Source organism: Chroicocephalus ridibundus, chromosome 2 (genome assembly GCF_963924245.1).
Source record: "Chroicocephalus ridibundus chromosome 2, bChrRid1.1, whole genome shotgun sequence".
NCBI lineage: Eukaryota > Metazoa > Chordata > Aves > Charadriiformes > Laridae > Chroicocephalus > Chroicocephalus ridibundus.
In genome coordinates, this window is record NC_086285.1 from 17,131,102 (window position 1) to 17,145,179 (window position 14,078).

At 42.6% G+C, this 14,078-nt stretch overlaps 1 protein-coding gene across 21 annotated transcripts in view; it reads right to left on the reverse strand.

Annotated features, from left to right (window-relative positions):
• Window positions 1-4,730: 4,730 nt before the first annotated feature.
• The window catches only part of SVIL (supervillin), a 141,726-nt gene continuing 132,378 nt past the window's right edge, over window positions 4,731-14,078 (reverse strand). For all 21 annotated transcript variants that reach the window (XM_063324554.1, XM_063324552.1, XM_063324551.1 and 18 more), the window contains 7 exons: window positions 13,477-13,684; window positions 12,673-12,806; window positions 11,841-11,996; window positions 11,304-11,447; window positions 7,085-7,206; window positions 6,137-6,292; window positions 4,731-6,010 (listed from right to left, as the gene is read on the reverse strand). In XM_063324554.1, coding sequence (XP_063180624.1) covers window positions 5,924-6,010; window positions 6,137-6,292; window positions 7,085-7,206; window positions 11,304-11,447; window positions 11,841-11,996; window positions 12,673-12,806; window positions 13,477-13,684 — 1,007 coding nt within the window. In that variant the 3' untranslated portion in view covers window positions 4,731-5,923. The remainder of the gene's footprint in view (window positions 6,011-6,136; window positions 6,293-7,084; window positions 7,207-11,303; window positions 11,448-11,840; window positions 11,997-12,672; window positions 12,807-13,476; window positions 13,685-14,078) is intronic.

Genomic DNA, 14,078 nt, shown 5'->3' on the forward strand with positions numbered 1-14,078 from the left:
CAAGTGTGGAAATGCATGACTGCAAGGGTTTGCCAGCGCAGGGCCCGGATTGTGTGTGTGCAGACACACGTGGCAGCAGAGCCAGGGACCTCAGATACATTCAGTAGCTTTTACCACTAATCTCTACAAACGACTCTACCTTCTATTTGAGAAGATGAAGTTTTCTTCAATGCTCCAGTTGCTTATTGTGGTGACAGAGCAGAAAAAAATGCTAGGTTTTTTGAGTAAATATTGTATCTTTTAGCAACAGGATGCAAGAAGTTTGTCCAGGGTCTGGTACTTGCTGTGAAAATATGTTCCTGCACTAGACTGAGAGCGACACCGAGCAGGAGTGATTTACAAAGCCCTGTACAAGCAGCACTTTATGGTCTTGCCAAGAGAGCAACTGGTGCTTTCTGCTTTGTCAATGCATCAGGACCGCACATGGACCTCAAGTCATGGGGCTGCCCTTATGACTGTGGCTGTAGAAACAGGATGGGGTTATCTTTGCCGCTTGGGCTGCACATCATTATGGAGAGTGCATGCCCTTGTAAAAAGTCCTTCTCCATCTTTCTTGTAGGCCCGCTTCAGATTCTGGAAAGCTGCTATAAGGTGTCCTGTCCTCACAGGAGAGGTGCTTCAGCCCTCTGATCATCTTTTTGGCCCTCCTCTGGACCCATTCCAACAGGTCCATGTCTTTCCTGTGCTGAGGGCTCCAGAGCTGCACGCCGTACTCCAGGTGGGGTCTCACCAGAGCAGAGTAGAGGGGCAGAATCACCTCCCTCACCCTGCTGGCCACGCAGCTTTTGATGCAGCCAAGGATGCGGTTGGCCTTCTGGGCTGCAAGCGCACTACTCCCGTCTCACAAAAACAAACAGGAAGATCCCCCATGAAACATTCCTGGTACAGAGCAGGTCCTGAGGCTGCCAAACAGAGAGTTTAAGACCACCTGCGAGTCACAGAGCAGGTGGGATGCCTTGCAGCCAGCACCTCTGCTAAACCAGGAGATGCTGATGTTGAAGGGGAGAGGCACTGTGGGCAGGTACCAGGTGTGTGAGCAGTAGATTCCCTCACAGGTAGGGCAGTGGCTGACCAGCACGATCTCTGGGATTGCCCTCCTGCCTGCCGGCAGGAAGAGCTGCTGCTTCACCCTTTTCTTTCTGGTGTGACCAGCCATAATTAACGCTCAGTGTTTGGGCCGTGCCTCTGTCCGTGGAGAGGTTTCGCACTTGTTTACCTCCAAGTTCAGAAGGCAGTGCCCAGAAAAATACTGCTAGCAAGAAGACAGCGCATCTCACGTGCTAAGGCTTACTGTGAAGGGAAAAATATTATTAAAATATTTTAGCTGGGTTTTTTTGTATTATTATTATTATAGGACCAGATTAGATAGAGAAAAACTAACACTGTGACACTACTACCCCAGAGTCACAGGTTTTAACAAAACTTGGCCACAGAGCCAGCATGAATTGAGAATCTGCACTGACTCTCCAGACTGTTCTCCACACAGTTTCAGCTACCAACTCCCCAGGACAGCAGCATGTCGTGGTTTAACCCCCACCACGCAGACGCTCCCTCACCCCCCTCTCCCCCTGGCAAGGGAGAAAAGGAGGGGAAAGGAAAAAAGCTCGTGGGTTGAGATAAAGACAGCTTAGTGGAAAAATATCAGAAAAGGAAAAATAACACTAATAATAACAGTAACACCAGACACTTTCACTGCGTCCCAAGCAGTGATCACGGATTCCCCCTCCCCAGCTAAGCCCCATTTAAATACTGAGCATGATGTCTATGCTATGGAATATTTCATTGACCATTCCATCCTTCTGTCTATTCTTCTATGGGAAGATGAAAAAAAGTCCTTGAGTAATGTAAACATCACTTAGCAACAACTGAAAACAACAAGTGTTATTGACATTCCTCTCACAGCAATCACTAGAAAGAGGAATTAACTTTTTCCCAGCTGAAACCAGGACACAGCGGAGAGAGAAGTTGCTCACAGTGAGCGGTTCTTCCAGGCACTTGTCTTACTCCACTGATCAACTCACAGGAAAAAAACCACAGAATCAGCATTAACCTTACAGGGCATATAAATACAAGACCAGAGGAGGAAGAACCAACCTGGCATTTCAAACACTGTACCCCAACCTCCTTCATCCCCATCAAAGATCAATTCACACATTCAGTCTCAGGAGGAAGGTTACAAGCATTCTTCTACCCATGGCAGCATCTCGAGCTTGTGTGATCAACCCCATGCTGTTGCCCTGTGAGGAGCAAACTACTGACTGCCTGAGCACGATCCTCACCCTGTGCCCAAAAGAAATTCCCTTGCAGCATCAGCTCCCAGCAACATACTGGGTGAGTGCATCAGGTGAACAGGGGCTTCACATGTTTGAGCGGTGACTTAGGTGTATGGGTTGCTTTCTCCTACTTCTGGGCACCAATGACATACTATTGCAAACCTGCTTTAGTTTCTAGACCAGGGGATGTGCAAAGCAGGCACACTGGAGAACGTTATTATTTGAGCTGTTTCTCCTCATCTGCTACTTTATCTGAAAGGCAAAAGGGAAATTTAGGCCGAGAGCTAGCAGCAGAGACCGGTCCCAGAGGGCTCTCCAGCACGGGGGCTCCACCGCACCAGCCTCGGAGCCCCACTGCGCAGGAGGTTACTCTGTGCCTGCCACCAACCCCTCCCATGGCAGCACCATGGGCCTTCAGAGAAGCTCAGAATCAGCTTTTACCCATTGTGCACGTGGGTCCACAACTCCTGCTCAGCTAAATACCCATTTGGGAGACTGGTGGGACAGTAGTGGACAGAAACAAGCTCTCCCAAACTGCTAAAAGATTAGTTTTGGTTTTTGTTCCCCTACCTACCTTCCATTTCCCCTCCTCTTCTGGCTGAAGAATACAGGCTGCAGATTTTTCAGACACAATGCTTTATTTGCTGTTTTGGCATAGTAATGTATTCACGTTTCCAGCCCATTTCACTGCTAACAAATCCTTACATGTGCAGGAATGTTTGTGTAATCAAAGAGCAACATTTTTAAGAGTCAGGATTGAGCAGTTTAAAACCATAGGAGATAAGAATCATGGCTCAAGGCCCGGAGGCTGGGAGACTGGCAGAAAATGCCGAATGCCACGTTCAAGGTACTGCCTTTTTCACATACAGAGTCCCTGTACCAGATACTTTGACTTTGAATTCACCCAAGATGTTAAATGTGTTCTTGGGGGTCTATTTGAAACAAGCAAACAACATCAGATAAGATCTAAGCAAGTAAACAACCCCCTGCCCCTAACCCAGACAAAGCCCTTTTTCAGCTGTGTTTGCCGTGCAGGGCTGTAAAAACGGCTTCACGAAAGGGGCCCTTTCCAATTTCCAACCATAAATAGTATCTCCACAGTGGAGAGGTGCAGAAAATTACAACATAACCCCCAGATCTGTCTGAGGCCTTACACTGACTTGCTTTCTGTTGTCAGCTTCACACTTGAGGAGAGCATTTTCATAAATAACAAGTATATTAAAGACAAAAAGATTATTTTGTAAGAAACCTTGAAGCTTTCCTAGGCAATGTTAGAACAAAATAGGAAGTTGGGTTCTGAGCTATGGTTCCTGGAACTGAGACTCAAGATATCACATTGTGTAAAAATTACAGTACCTGAGAGCGCTGACAGCACTGAATTATGTTTCACTGCCTGCAGGTCCCCATGCCGGCTTGGCTTGTCTTTTAGCTAAGACTCTAAAGGCTTTAAAGGTGGGTGGATGTTGCCCTTCAGCAGCACTTGGAGGACTGACGGGGTTTTCAACAAACAAAAGCAAATGATACCACCCTGCCAGAGGGAAAAACAAGGTCAATCATGCTATGCAAATCAGCTCTCTGTTGGAGAGAAAAATCAAAACAGAGGAACCTGCTACCCCCACGGTACAGATTGAACATAAATAAACAAAACTTAATTCCTGCTTGATTTTATCACCAGAGAAGGTGAAAGAGGAAAATATATGGGTGCAAAAATACTTAGATGAATACAGCAGTGACTTTGAAAACCTCTCAGTGCTTGAAAAATAAACTCGTTGCTGTAAGAATGTCCCCCATGCAGAAGACACAGCTGAGGACCTCTGAGGAGCTATCAGGCATCTAAACAACTTGCTTTTTGCTGGAAGCTATGTTAGGAATATCCTGGCTCCAAATACTGGTGCTACCCTTTTCTTGGATTATTTAATTTCAGTTCTTGACAGAAACCAGTCATGAAGGGAAATACACCAGGGCTGAAAATTCACCTGTAATATCTCAGGTCAGGTGAATAGTACTTGTGTATTTCTAGACTTTTGGTTTCTTTACCTAAAGGCTAGCTTACAACTTATTAAGCAATCTGTCCAAACAAGGCTAATTTTAACTATGGAGCAATATTTACTGCAGATCTTGATGAAAACTACACCTTACACACCCAAAGATCCTACTTCACTTCCTTGGGCCTAGGAGGATGACAAGAGCAGCAACAGGCACCACCGCAGGAGATCCCTTTTTACTGAGGCAGGAGGAGCCCTGAACAGCAGAAGGAAACTTACGCTGGCAGGAATGAGAATGTGAAATCCACTGGGCTACCACAGGGGAACACACAAATTGTTACAGAAATGCCAAATGCCTGAAAAACATTTCAAACAATAACAAATGTTTACTTGATTATTCAATATTTTAGTTAGCTGGATGAATACCATTTCAACTCGGGTGCTTATGGAAAGAATGGACACGATGCCATACTCATTTTCAGTTCAAGTTTTACTCTCAATTGCACAAAGGTTGAAAAGATTTTTTTTTCAAAGTTTGAAAATCAGCATCATAATTTTGGTTTCATGTATAAAACCCAAAGGATACAGGAGTTGTGTGACTCTTCCAATGTTCACCATTAAAGTGTTGCACAACCTAATTTTATCTCATACATTGATTTTTTTCTACATTTTCTGCTTCTCAGTTTATAACTCTGTACAACACCCGCAGATATCTAAGGTTAAAATATTTTGATAAAATACCATGTTATGGAAGATTCCACTGCCTTAGTACAGATTACAGTACAAAATAATGACAAGTCAGAGCATTGCTAGGAGTTTATTCAGAAGCTTTTACTTTCAGTTCTTATGTCACAAAAGACACGTTTAATGTTTACAACAAGTATTAGAAACTGAGATGTTTTTATTTCTACTATTATAAAAGTAATGTAGGAGACCGTTCTAAGCCATCTTCAAAATGCAGACCAATCTTTTTTTGTATATAAACTGTACACAAAAAACAAGGCACTATACATTTTTGGATAGTAAAGTATAAAGATTGATTCGCATAGTTTCTCAAGAAATCCATGCTATAAATACAAACGCTTTGCTCAGTTTAGCACCTGAAGCAGCACTGAGAACAATTCATTACCTATTGCAAAGAGAAACTTTTCAGAATGCGTAAGAGATACATATTGGTGGTACAGCTAATTCAGTACAAGCAACTGCCATCCAGCTACTTTTCTGTAGTTTTGACATGAAAGTCTTGAAAGTGAATATATATATATTGCATTGTTAAATACATACTTGTTCTATGTGTTTATATAAATATAAATTCTTTGTAATCCACAAACTAACAAAATAACACTTTACAAAGAGAACTTCTTCAAAACAAAAATGGCAAGTATTGTATGTAGCCAAAGGACACCTGCTGCAGTAGCTCAAGAAACTACTGTTTAAGTGCATAGGAGAGCAGAGCTTAAACATGTTACCTTTTAAGAGCCAAAACTGAATTCCACTTCCAAAGAGTTCTCTTGGCCGTTTATAGTATTACACCCCTCCAGATAGGTAGTTGCTAATAACTTCAAATTATTTCTATTTATTCTGTAAATGTAGGGTACAATTCTTCTAAAGGGCATAGAAAGTGAAAACGGACATCCCTTTAGCGCTCACTCCAATAAACACAACTTAGAAAAGTCCTTTTGCCTTCTTCAGATTAACCTGCTTCCAAGATGGCAGTGCATTGTACTCTTCTCTCGTCATCTCTAATGCAACCTGCATTTAAAAAGAGAGGATATGCCATCAGTAAAACCACTTATAAGTAGGCAAAATTGTCGAACGACTTCACAGTATGGTTAGACGCACATGCAGAGAGTAACGGTGTGCCCATTCTCTCCTTACCTCAAAGTCCTCATCTGAAAGATAAATTTCAAGCTTCAGTGGATCAACTCCTTCGGGCAGAGGTCTAGCTAAGAGATCTGCTAGTGGATACACCGTTTTACACAGCTTGGCCAGCACGTCCTCTACAAGGATTATCTGATTAGAAACATCAGCATCCTGTAGGGAGAAAAGGAAAACAGCGAACACAGGATCACAACGCTGAAACCAACTGCTCCCACTGCAGATGGCAGGGGATCAACCTGCACTGCCTGGCCCACGGAGCACAAAGCCAGACATCCAGGTCTGCACATAGGCCAACAGACCTGCCCTACAACAATTTCACAGCTTAACAAAAAGGTCTGCACTTAGCAGAAGGACATCCTGTACTCTCAGAATCTCAGTTTAAGACCAAATTCTGCATTTAGTCATGAAGCCAGCATTTTCTACTAAGGATGGCTGCAGGAGACTTACAAAGCAGAAAGTGTCATTGGCCTTGAGATGCCCCTTCACTGAAGGCTTTTAAAGCAGTCACATGTAATTCGGCTGTGACTCTGCTGGAGGTCCTGGAGCCAGCTGATCCTCTGCGGGGCATTTTGTCCCCCTGCACTTTGAGCCTGGAGGACGGACCAGAACCACACGTTGCTGCCCGTTTCACACAACTGAAACAGTTGTTCTACTAAACTCTAGCACATCTCTTAACAGATAGTTAAGGTAACACTTTCCTCCTGTTTTTAACAAAAAAGAATATGAGAAGTTATATGAAAAAACAACCAGGAATGCCTGTGATATCCCAGTCTGACTCCCAGTCAGAATTTAGCTGTGTTGTTATTTTTTTCCTGTGGAGACTCCTGAACTGGACTTTGTAAGTTCATCCTCTGGATTTTGGGGATTGACAACACAAACAAGCAATTTTACTGACAACACAAGACACAATTACTAGCAACAGGAAACTGTGCAATGAAAATTTACCATTTCTGTGATCTCTGCGATGTCTTCCCTGTGTTCCCAACTTGGGAACATATTAGTGAAGGTCAGAGGCTCTAGGCCAGCATGAATTAGATAGGATTTTGGGGGCTTCTTTACATTTTTTCCTAAAACCAGTCAAAATACAAGAAAGAGAGAAATTACAAACAGTACCATATTGTGTAATGTGGTTAGCTGCAAAGCTACCTTGTTAGCACATTTAATTGATTCTTTCCTGAAAAGCTGAAGAAATTTAAGGCAGTAGGAATGACTTTCACCAGGATTTTTTTTAACGTAGTATGGCATCTTTTAACACGTTTTTCAGTATTCTTATATCTGCTTTTACTCTATCTGATCACAAAGATAAAACCACGTATGCTGACAATCCCTCATAATTATTTCCTTAACCCAATATATTTCTTATCTTACAAAAACTGAGTTAGAACAGGGTAAGCAGAGTGTGATGCTCTGAAATTAGCCAAATTCAGGTAAATGAAACCTTCTGGTATGCTCAGCAGAGGTGTCCTGCCAGCAGCAAATAAAGCTTAAGCTTGGAGGCTCAAGTGAGAGTATTGAAATTGTTCTTAACTTGGGATACTGAGGTCTAATACAATCATTTTGTTATTACAAATTCAAAGGAATGGGATCTGAAAGTTAACAGAGGTATGGCAATAGCTGGATGGTAATTACTGATGATTTTCAAAGACAGTTCTTCTTCTTTAAAACATGTATGTGTGCACACTATATATGACATGGACGTAACCCTACCTCACAGTGATGCCGTATCAGATTAAGTGGTTAGTTAATCTGGTGAAAAAATGCCCTATGGGTTGAACGAGTTAATTCCCCAAAGATTCAAAAGCACTGATAAACTCCAAATATTATTGGAAAGAGGTAGACAGGCAGTCAGGGACTGGGAGGAACCATCATTCCAAAAAAAATATTGTACCTTCTTCTTACTTGGATTCAAACAACTCAGTCTAATCAAATCTTTCTTCCAGATAAGCAATGGAAAAGCTGAAGATGTTGCAAAGTCCAGAACCAGGTCAAACTAACAGAGCAACATGACACCACCTCACATCAGAGGGCTGTAGCTTCCCTAAAAACTGCTTCTTGCAAAGTTCTGTTATTCCCTACGTTCAATCTCAGAGCATCTTTAACGGACTAAGATTTCCTCCAGAGCATGTAAATCCATTACAGAAGGCCCTGTTTTTTACTGTAGTCCCTTCCTGCACTTCATGCGTGTGGGCTGTCAGGCAGGAGGGCCTAAAAGAACACAGCCCCCTTCTCCCCATTGCCGAGGAGCACCCCAGGGAAGCGATGCAACACCTGTGCTGAATGCAAATGGAGAGCCTGGCTGGACATGATTGTTCCATTTGGTTTGCAAAAGCTGAACGTTACAGATTTGGCTTTACACCAGATGTTGGGAGCAAACTGATTCGAGAGAATACCTTCACATGAAACTCTGAAGAGTAGAGGTGAAAGCTGTGTGGAGTAGTCTAACAAACATTAGAATGTGAGTGCTTTAACTGTACAATCTATACAGGAGATTTATCGTTTGAATACTTGATTTTAAGCCTTCTCTTCCACATATTTTCACCATGGTTTATTTGTTCATTCTACCATTAATGAAAAACTTTGCATTTAAAAAGTATGTGTGAATCTGCTCTAGTTGCACTGCTCCGCTCTCAGTAATTGAGTAAGAGATAAAAGCAGAGTAGTGTTTGCTAACGTTCCCATATAGGTAAGATGATTTTGTATGTAAGTGGAGAAATATTTTCATTGCATGAACTCTGCCCTCAGCACAAGCTGATCTCCTCATTAAGAATCACTGAAGGGTAAACCAGATTCTTCCCTCTCCTAGCGGTCTGCAGCTCAGCTCTCCAGACTGCTGATTTAGCAGATAAAACCACAGAAAAACTTTCAAGACATTTTGACAAGTTAAATAAGATTTATGCACAAGGAGAACTGCTAGGTATATTCAAGGGATATCCAGAGTTTCTAATCAATTTCTTTCATACCATCATGTAGTTAAGCACTGCAAATCAGGAAAAGAAAAAAAAATGGGGGGGTGGAGGGAGGGAAGGAGAGAAGGACATAGATGAGGAAAGAAATGGAGACAGAAAAATAAAAGTGTTTCAGTGCTTCTGATCACTCAGCTATATTCCGGTAGTCAAAATAACTGCAGCAGCATTGGTATCTCCTGAAATTCAATTTCCCCACCTTGATAAGTAACAACACATGAGAGGTAGTCAGCCCTGACAGCTTGATGCAATGAAATTTTGAAGTGGTTGACAGAATCCCAGATCATGAAAGCGATAGACCACCAGAACAGCTTAGTTTGAACAGTAAAAAACTGCTAAAGAAGTTCACATCAGCTTTAGCATAGAAATAGTACAAGTAGAATCGGTCTTTACTTTAACAGTAACAAACTTGCTCTGTACCTATCCAATCACACAGCCCAAAGCTTTTGAGAACTACCCCATGCCAAAGAGGATAATGCCACAACTGCTGCAAAATTTTGGCCAGTGCTAAAGAAGTGAGTGCCCAGCAAAAACACTCGTTCTATGATACATATGCTAAACCTCAGGCCCATGAGGAGTCACTGAAAAGCTTTCCACTGTGCATCAAACTCAGATGCAGCAAATTCACTCCAGTGCAGAAGGTAGTAATCCCTTTTCCCATCAAACTCGAAGTTCAAGAAATCTGGAAAAGTATCCAAATCTCAGCATGTGTATCTGATTCCACCTCTGCTGGGGCCAGAAAACACGATTTTCATTACCAGAAGATTACAGCACTGCACCAGAAACACTGGGACCAGGATCTTACTTCCATCTCTCTCACTAGCCTGCTGAGCAACTCTGGGCACTTCATTGCATGGGGCTCGGTTCCTCTATGCTGATATTCACGTCCGCTGTGAAGCACATTGTATGAAATGATTTCAAAGAAATGCATCTCATCACTCCTTCTGACTTGCAAAAACTGGGGGCGGGGGAGAACAAGTAACTGCCTCCTTCTTTAGGAATTCAGCAGTCACTGCCAAAGACTTTTCCAATTACTGCCCTGTCTTTAGCTGCTGTTTGGCAGGGCAGTGCTAGGGACACCAGAAGATGAACCACATAGAGCAATAATGCAGTCCAACAAAGGTCACATTTCAGGTCTCCAGCACTGATTTTCAGCTGTCTCCTGCAGGTGTTACCACCTCCCCTCAGTGACATGAGACAGCTGAGTAGAAATGGAACACTTGCGCCTACTCCTATTTGACCTGCAGACTGGGAAGGAGACTGGCTTATCCTCATAAGGGTGGAATCCAACAAGGGTATTGCATTCCCTCTTAAGATATACAAATGTTTATAGGAGATGATGACAGATACTACCAGCTGTGTCACAAGTTGTAAAGTTCATTTGCTACAGAAGAAATCAATGGCATCATGAGGTCTGAAGGTCTATAAGCGATCTGGCTTTCCTTGCAAGAGGGCATAATAGTTTGCACCAGTTAAGCCCTGGTGACTTATTCACAGTGGGAAATTACTCTGAACCAACAGAATACAGCTGTTACTTATGCCCTCTTTCCTGGATGATAACCCCACACCTTTCTTTATTCATCCTTCATCAGAAGATGCAAGGTCTGTTGCCAGCCTCACATAACCTTAGATGAAGTGCGAGTAAAGCATTACAGTGTCTTAAGGAAACTCTGTGCAGAAAATAATCTGGTCAGTGTACTTTTACATGATCATCAGTTGCAGCCTGACTCACTGCACACTGAGTGGCAATAACTGTCTTGTCGAAATGAGCTCCGGCATTTCCAGTGGCCACCTGTTTCCGTGTGAGACTTGTTCACTGTCTTCAGTCTTTCCACCTCCCCCACTAAATCCAAACCCAGTTACATCAGCAAACAGTATCTTCACTCAGTCTTTTGATACACTGAAGCTTATGAAATATAAAAGGAGCTAGGCAGAAAGTCTGAACTATTCTCCCGCAGTGGGTGCACAGAAAAGAAATAAAGCCTTTCCTCTGAGAATTGAGTCAGCAGAGTATCTCGGCAACTTGGGAACAATGCCATCACTACACAAATGGTTTGCCAAGAAAGAGTGGAGAACGTATCTTCAAATACATTGATATTTATCGGTGCCGTTGGGGAAGCACCTGAGTGCCTTTCAGCTCAAGACAGTAAGGCATGGCAAGGCATGACGCACTCAGAACAGCCAGCACAGCAATCTGTTACCTTTGCAGTACTGGAGCACTGTCTCCATGGCGCATTTCCTGTCTGTAGCCCACCTGATTCGAGCTGATCCAGCGATTTTGTTTTCCACAGGCCACCAGCCTTGCCACAGGTACACTTCGTGGTGATTGTCAACAAGAAACAGTGCTACACAGGCAAAAAGTAACAAATCCATCATCAGCCACTTATTAGTTCTTGGAATCCCCTAAATAACTCCAGTCTTACATGTTTGTCAGCATCAAGACAGGATAATTTCAAAGTGTTTTGTTATTCGTCCAGCTGAGCCTCAGCTGAACTCAGATTCTCTGATACAAACAATGTATTTTTATAGCGAGCTTTTGGGATTCATGTACATTTGATCAGTTCTCAGCATCTTTATCACGGGAAAGTTACTGTTACTGCTTAATGCTGTATAAGCATCATGTGCACACATCTTCCTGCGATAAATCAAGTCAAAAGTGATTACAGTTACTGAATCACTGCCCAATGCAGGATACAGTTATCTGTTTTCTTGTTACTGAAGTATTTTAAAGCATATACCTGGCTGTGGGGCAGTGTAAAGATCCTCTTGCAAGAATGGCATGGAATTGATGACCGCAGGGTCTCTTGAAGGGTAAACATACTCTGTGGCTGAGAATTCTCCTGATGAACTACTGAGGCTGAACAGGCGGGGGGTGAAATTAAACTTTCCGGGATCTTTAAAGAACAAAAATTAAGAAGATTTCCTATAGAAAATGTCAGAGATGAATGTAAAAAAATAAAAACAAAAAAAAATAATCAACTTTTAGAGTGACTGTAAATTCTCTGATTTTTTAAAAATCAAGAGATGACCAGATGTCTTGGGGGACTAGCAACAGCTGTGAAGAACTTGAGCTCGAAAGTTGGCTGCCATCAATCTGAATCTGATCCTGGCTAGTTACTATCAGCCGTTTCATAACTGGCTGTTTTGCAGCTTAAGTGAAGCAAGCCCGTCTCAGAGTTTACTTTTTAGCTGAAAAATTTTCCACTTGGTAAATCAATCCCCTTGCTACCTTTGTTGGCAGTCTCAAAGCAAAGACTGGACAAGAATGCGTGCAGAACTGCCTCCTAAATCCCTTCAGAAGAGAAGCAAAATGTGTTGGTAACAGTGTTAACTGTTGCCCTGTGCTGCATGAATATAGAGGGGCTGCAGAAGGGGGAGAGAACAAAATGAAACACTTTTGTTTTCCAGCAATTTCCTTATAGAACAGTATTACTTAGTGGATTTTTGGAAGCATCTCTCTGAAGGGATCATCTCAATTACCAAGTTCTTCAAAAGCTTTGCATTAAATCTCACAGTACCGTAGACCAGTAGAGTAAAATGTGAGTGCCAAATCCAGCAATGTAGGTCTACCTTGCAACATGCAATCATAGGCCTTTCGATCTCTCCTTCCTAATGCGTCCCAGAATCCCAAGGGCTCTGACCCTTCATCACATTCATGTATTGTCACCTTGCTGCTGCTGTGCAGCCCTGCCTCCAGCGGACACCTACAAAACACAAAGAGAGTGAATCCATCTTTCCTGCCCTGAACACAGCTAACACAAACCTACTGGCCACTCGCATTATTAGAAACCAAAAGCACCCTATAGGCTTGTTGCATGCTTCGCGTCAACACAGGCTTTCTGAAAATTATGTCAAAAATTATCAATAAACAAGATATGGAATTTCAGGAAAGATTCTCATACCATTTCTGATCACATACCCAGGGTGGAGGAGCTGCTTGCATAAGCTCTCAGGTAGGGATTCTCACTGCCTGTTTTTGTAACTACTGCTGTCTTCTTGCATGCTTTCCCAAATTCATTTCCTCTTCCGTATTCACAAGGCTTGATTCTAACCCTCCTATCAACTGGGATTTAGTTTGCTATTCAGATATTGAGCATCTCCCTCCAAATGGAAAAAGACTGTTTTTTTGCAACTGTAATTAGTACATTAGGAAGAGTAAGTGCATTTGACTTTAAGTGAAAGTGATTAGAGAACATGTGTTTTCCCCACTCCACCAAATCAACTACCCGTCATTCCTCCTCCTTACCAAGCATGCACATGTTGCAGTTGTACTCAGAGGACAGCTTATTTATGTCAGCATTTCTTTGAGACTGATTATTTTAATTAAGCTGGTAGCCTGTATAAACTCCTCCAAAATATAGGTCAGACACTCACTGTTCTTTTATTTTATTGGCTGCTGTTCTTCCTACATCCTTGGTGTGAGATTGTGCTTTGCAGCCATGCCACAGGTAGATAAGAGCTTTATTTATATTGAGGACAATCATGGATGTCCGGGAACGCAGGCTGCTGCAATGACATGCTACTTCAAGCAAGTTTCCTTCATTGGGAACTTCTCCTCGCACGCAATATAGCCTCCAGTCACCTGCAGCAAACAGGAACAGTGCAGCAGTATTATACAGTCGCATGGGACTGAAAATTCAAGACCTCTGCTCTGGAACAGCTGTTCTCTTTCTGGATGAATTTCACATATTGCATGCCTATAATGTCACAGGTTAAACTAGCTAAGCATCAGGTGTGGCTAACGCTACTTAAGAAACCCCATTACCGAAAAAATGCCGTATGAAACCTTGCTATGAGACTGACTTGAAGAGTCAGGTCTACTGTGTTAAGAGCTGAAGAGCTTAACAGAGCGAAAGAGTCAAGTTTCTCCTCTGTTTCGTGCCGGGGGAAAAAAAAAAGGAAACAAACACAGTAGTCCTTCTATTCAGCTCCTTTTCCCCTGTGGACCTTAGGCACAGGAGATCACATTCAGATGT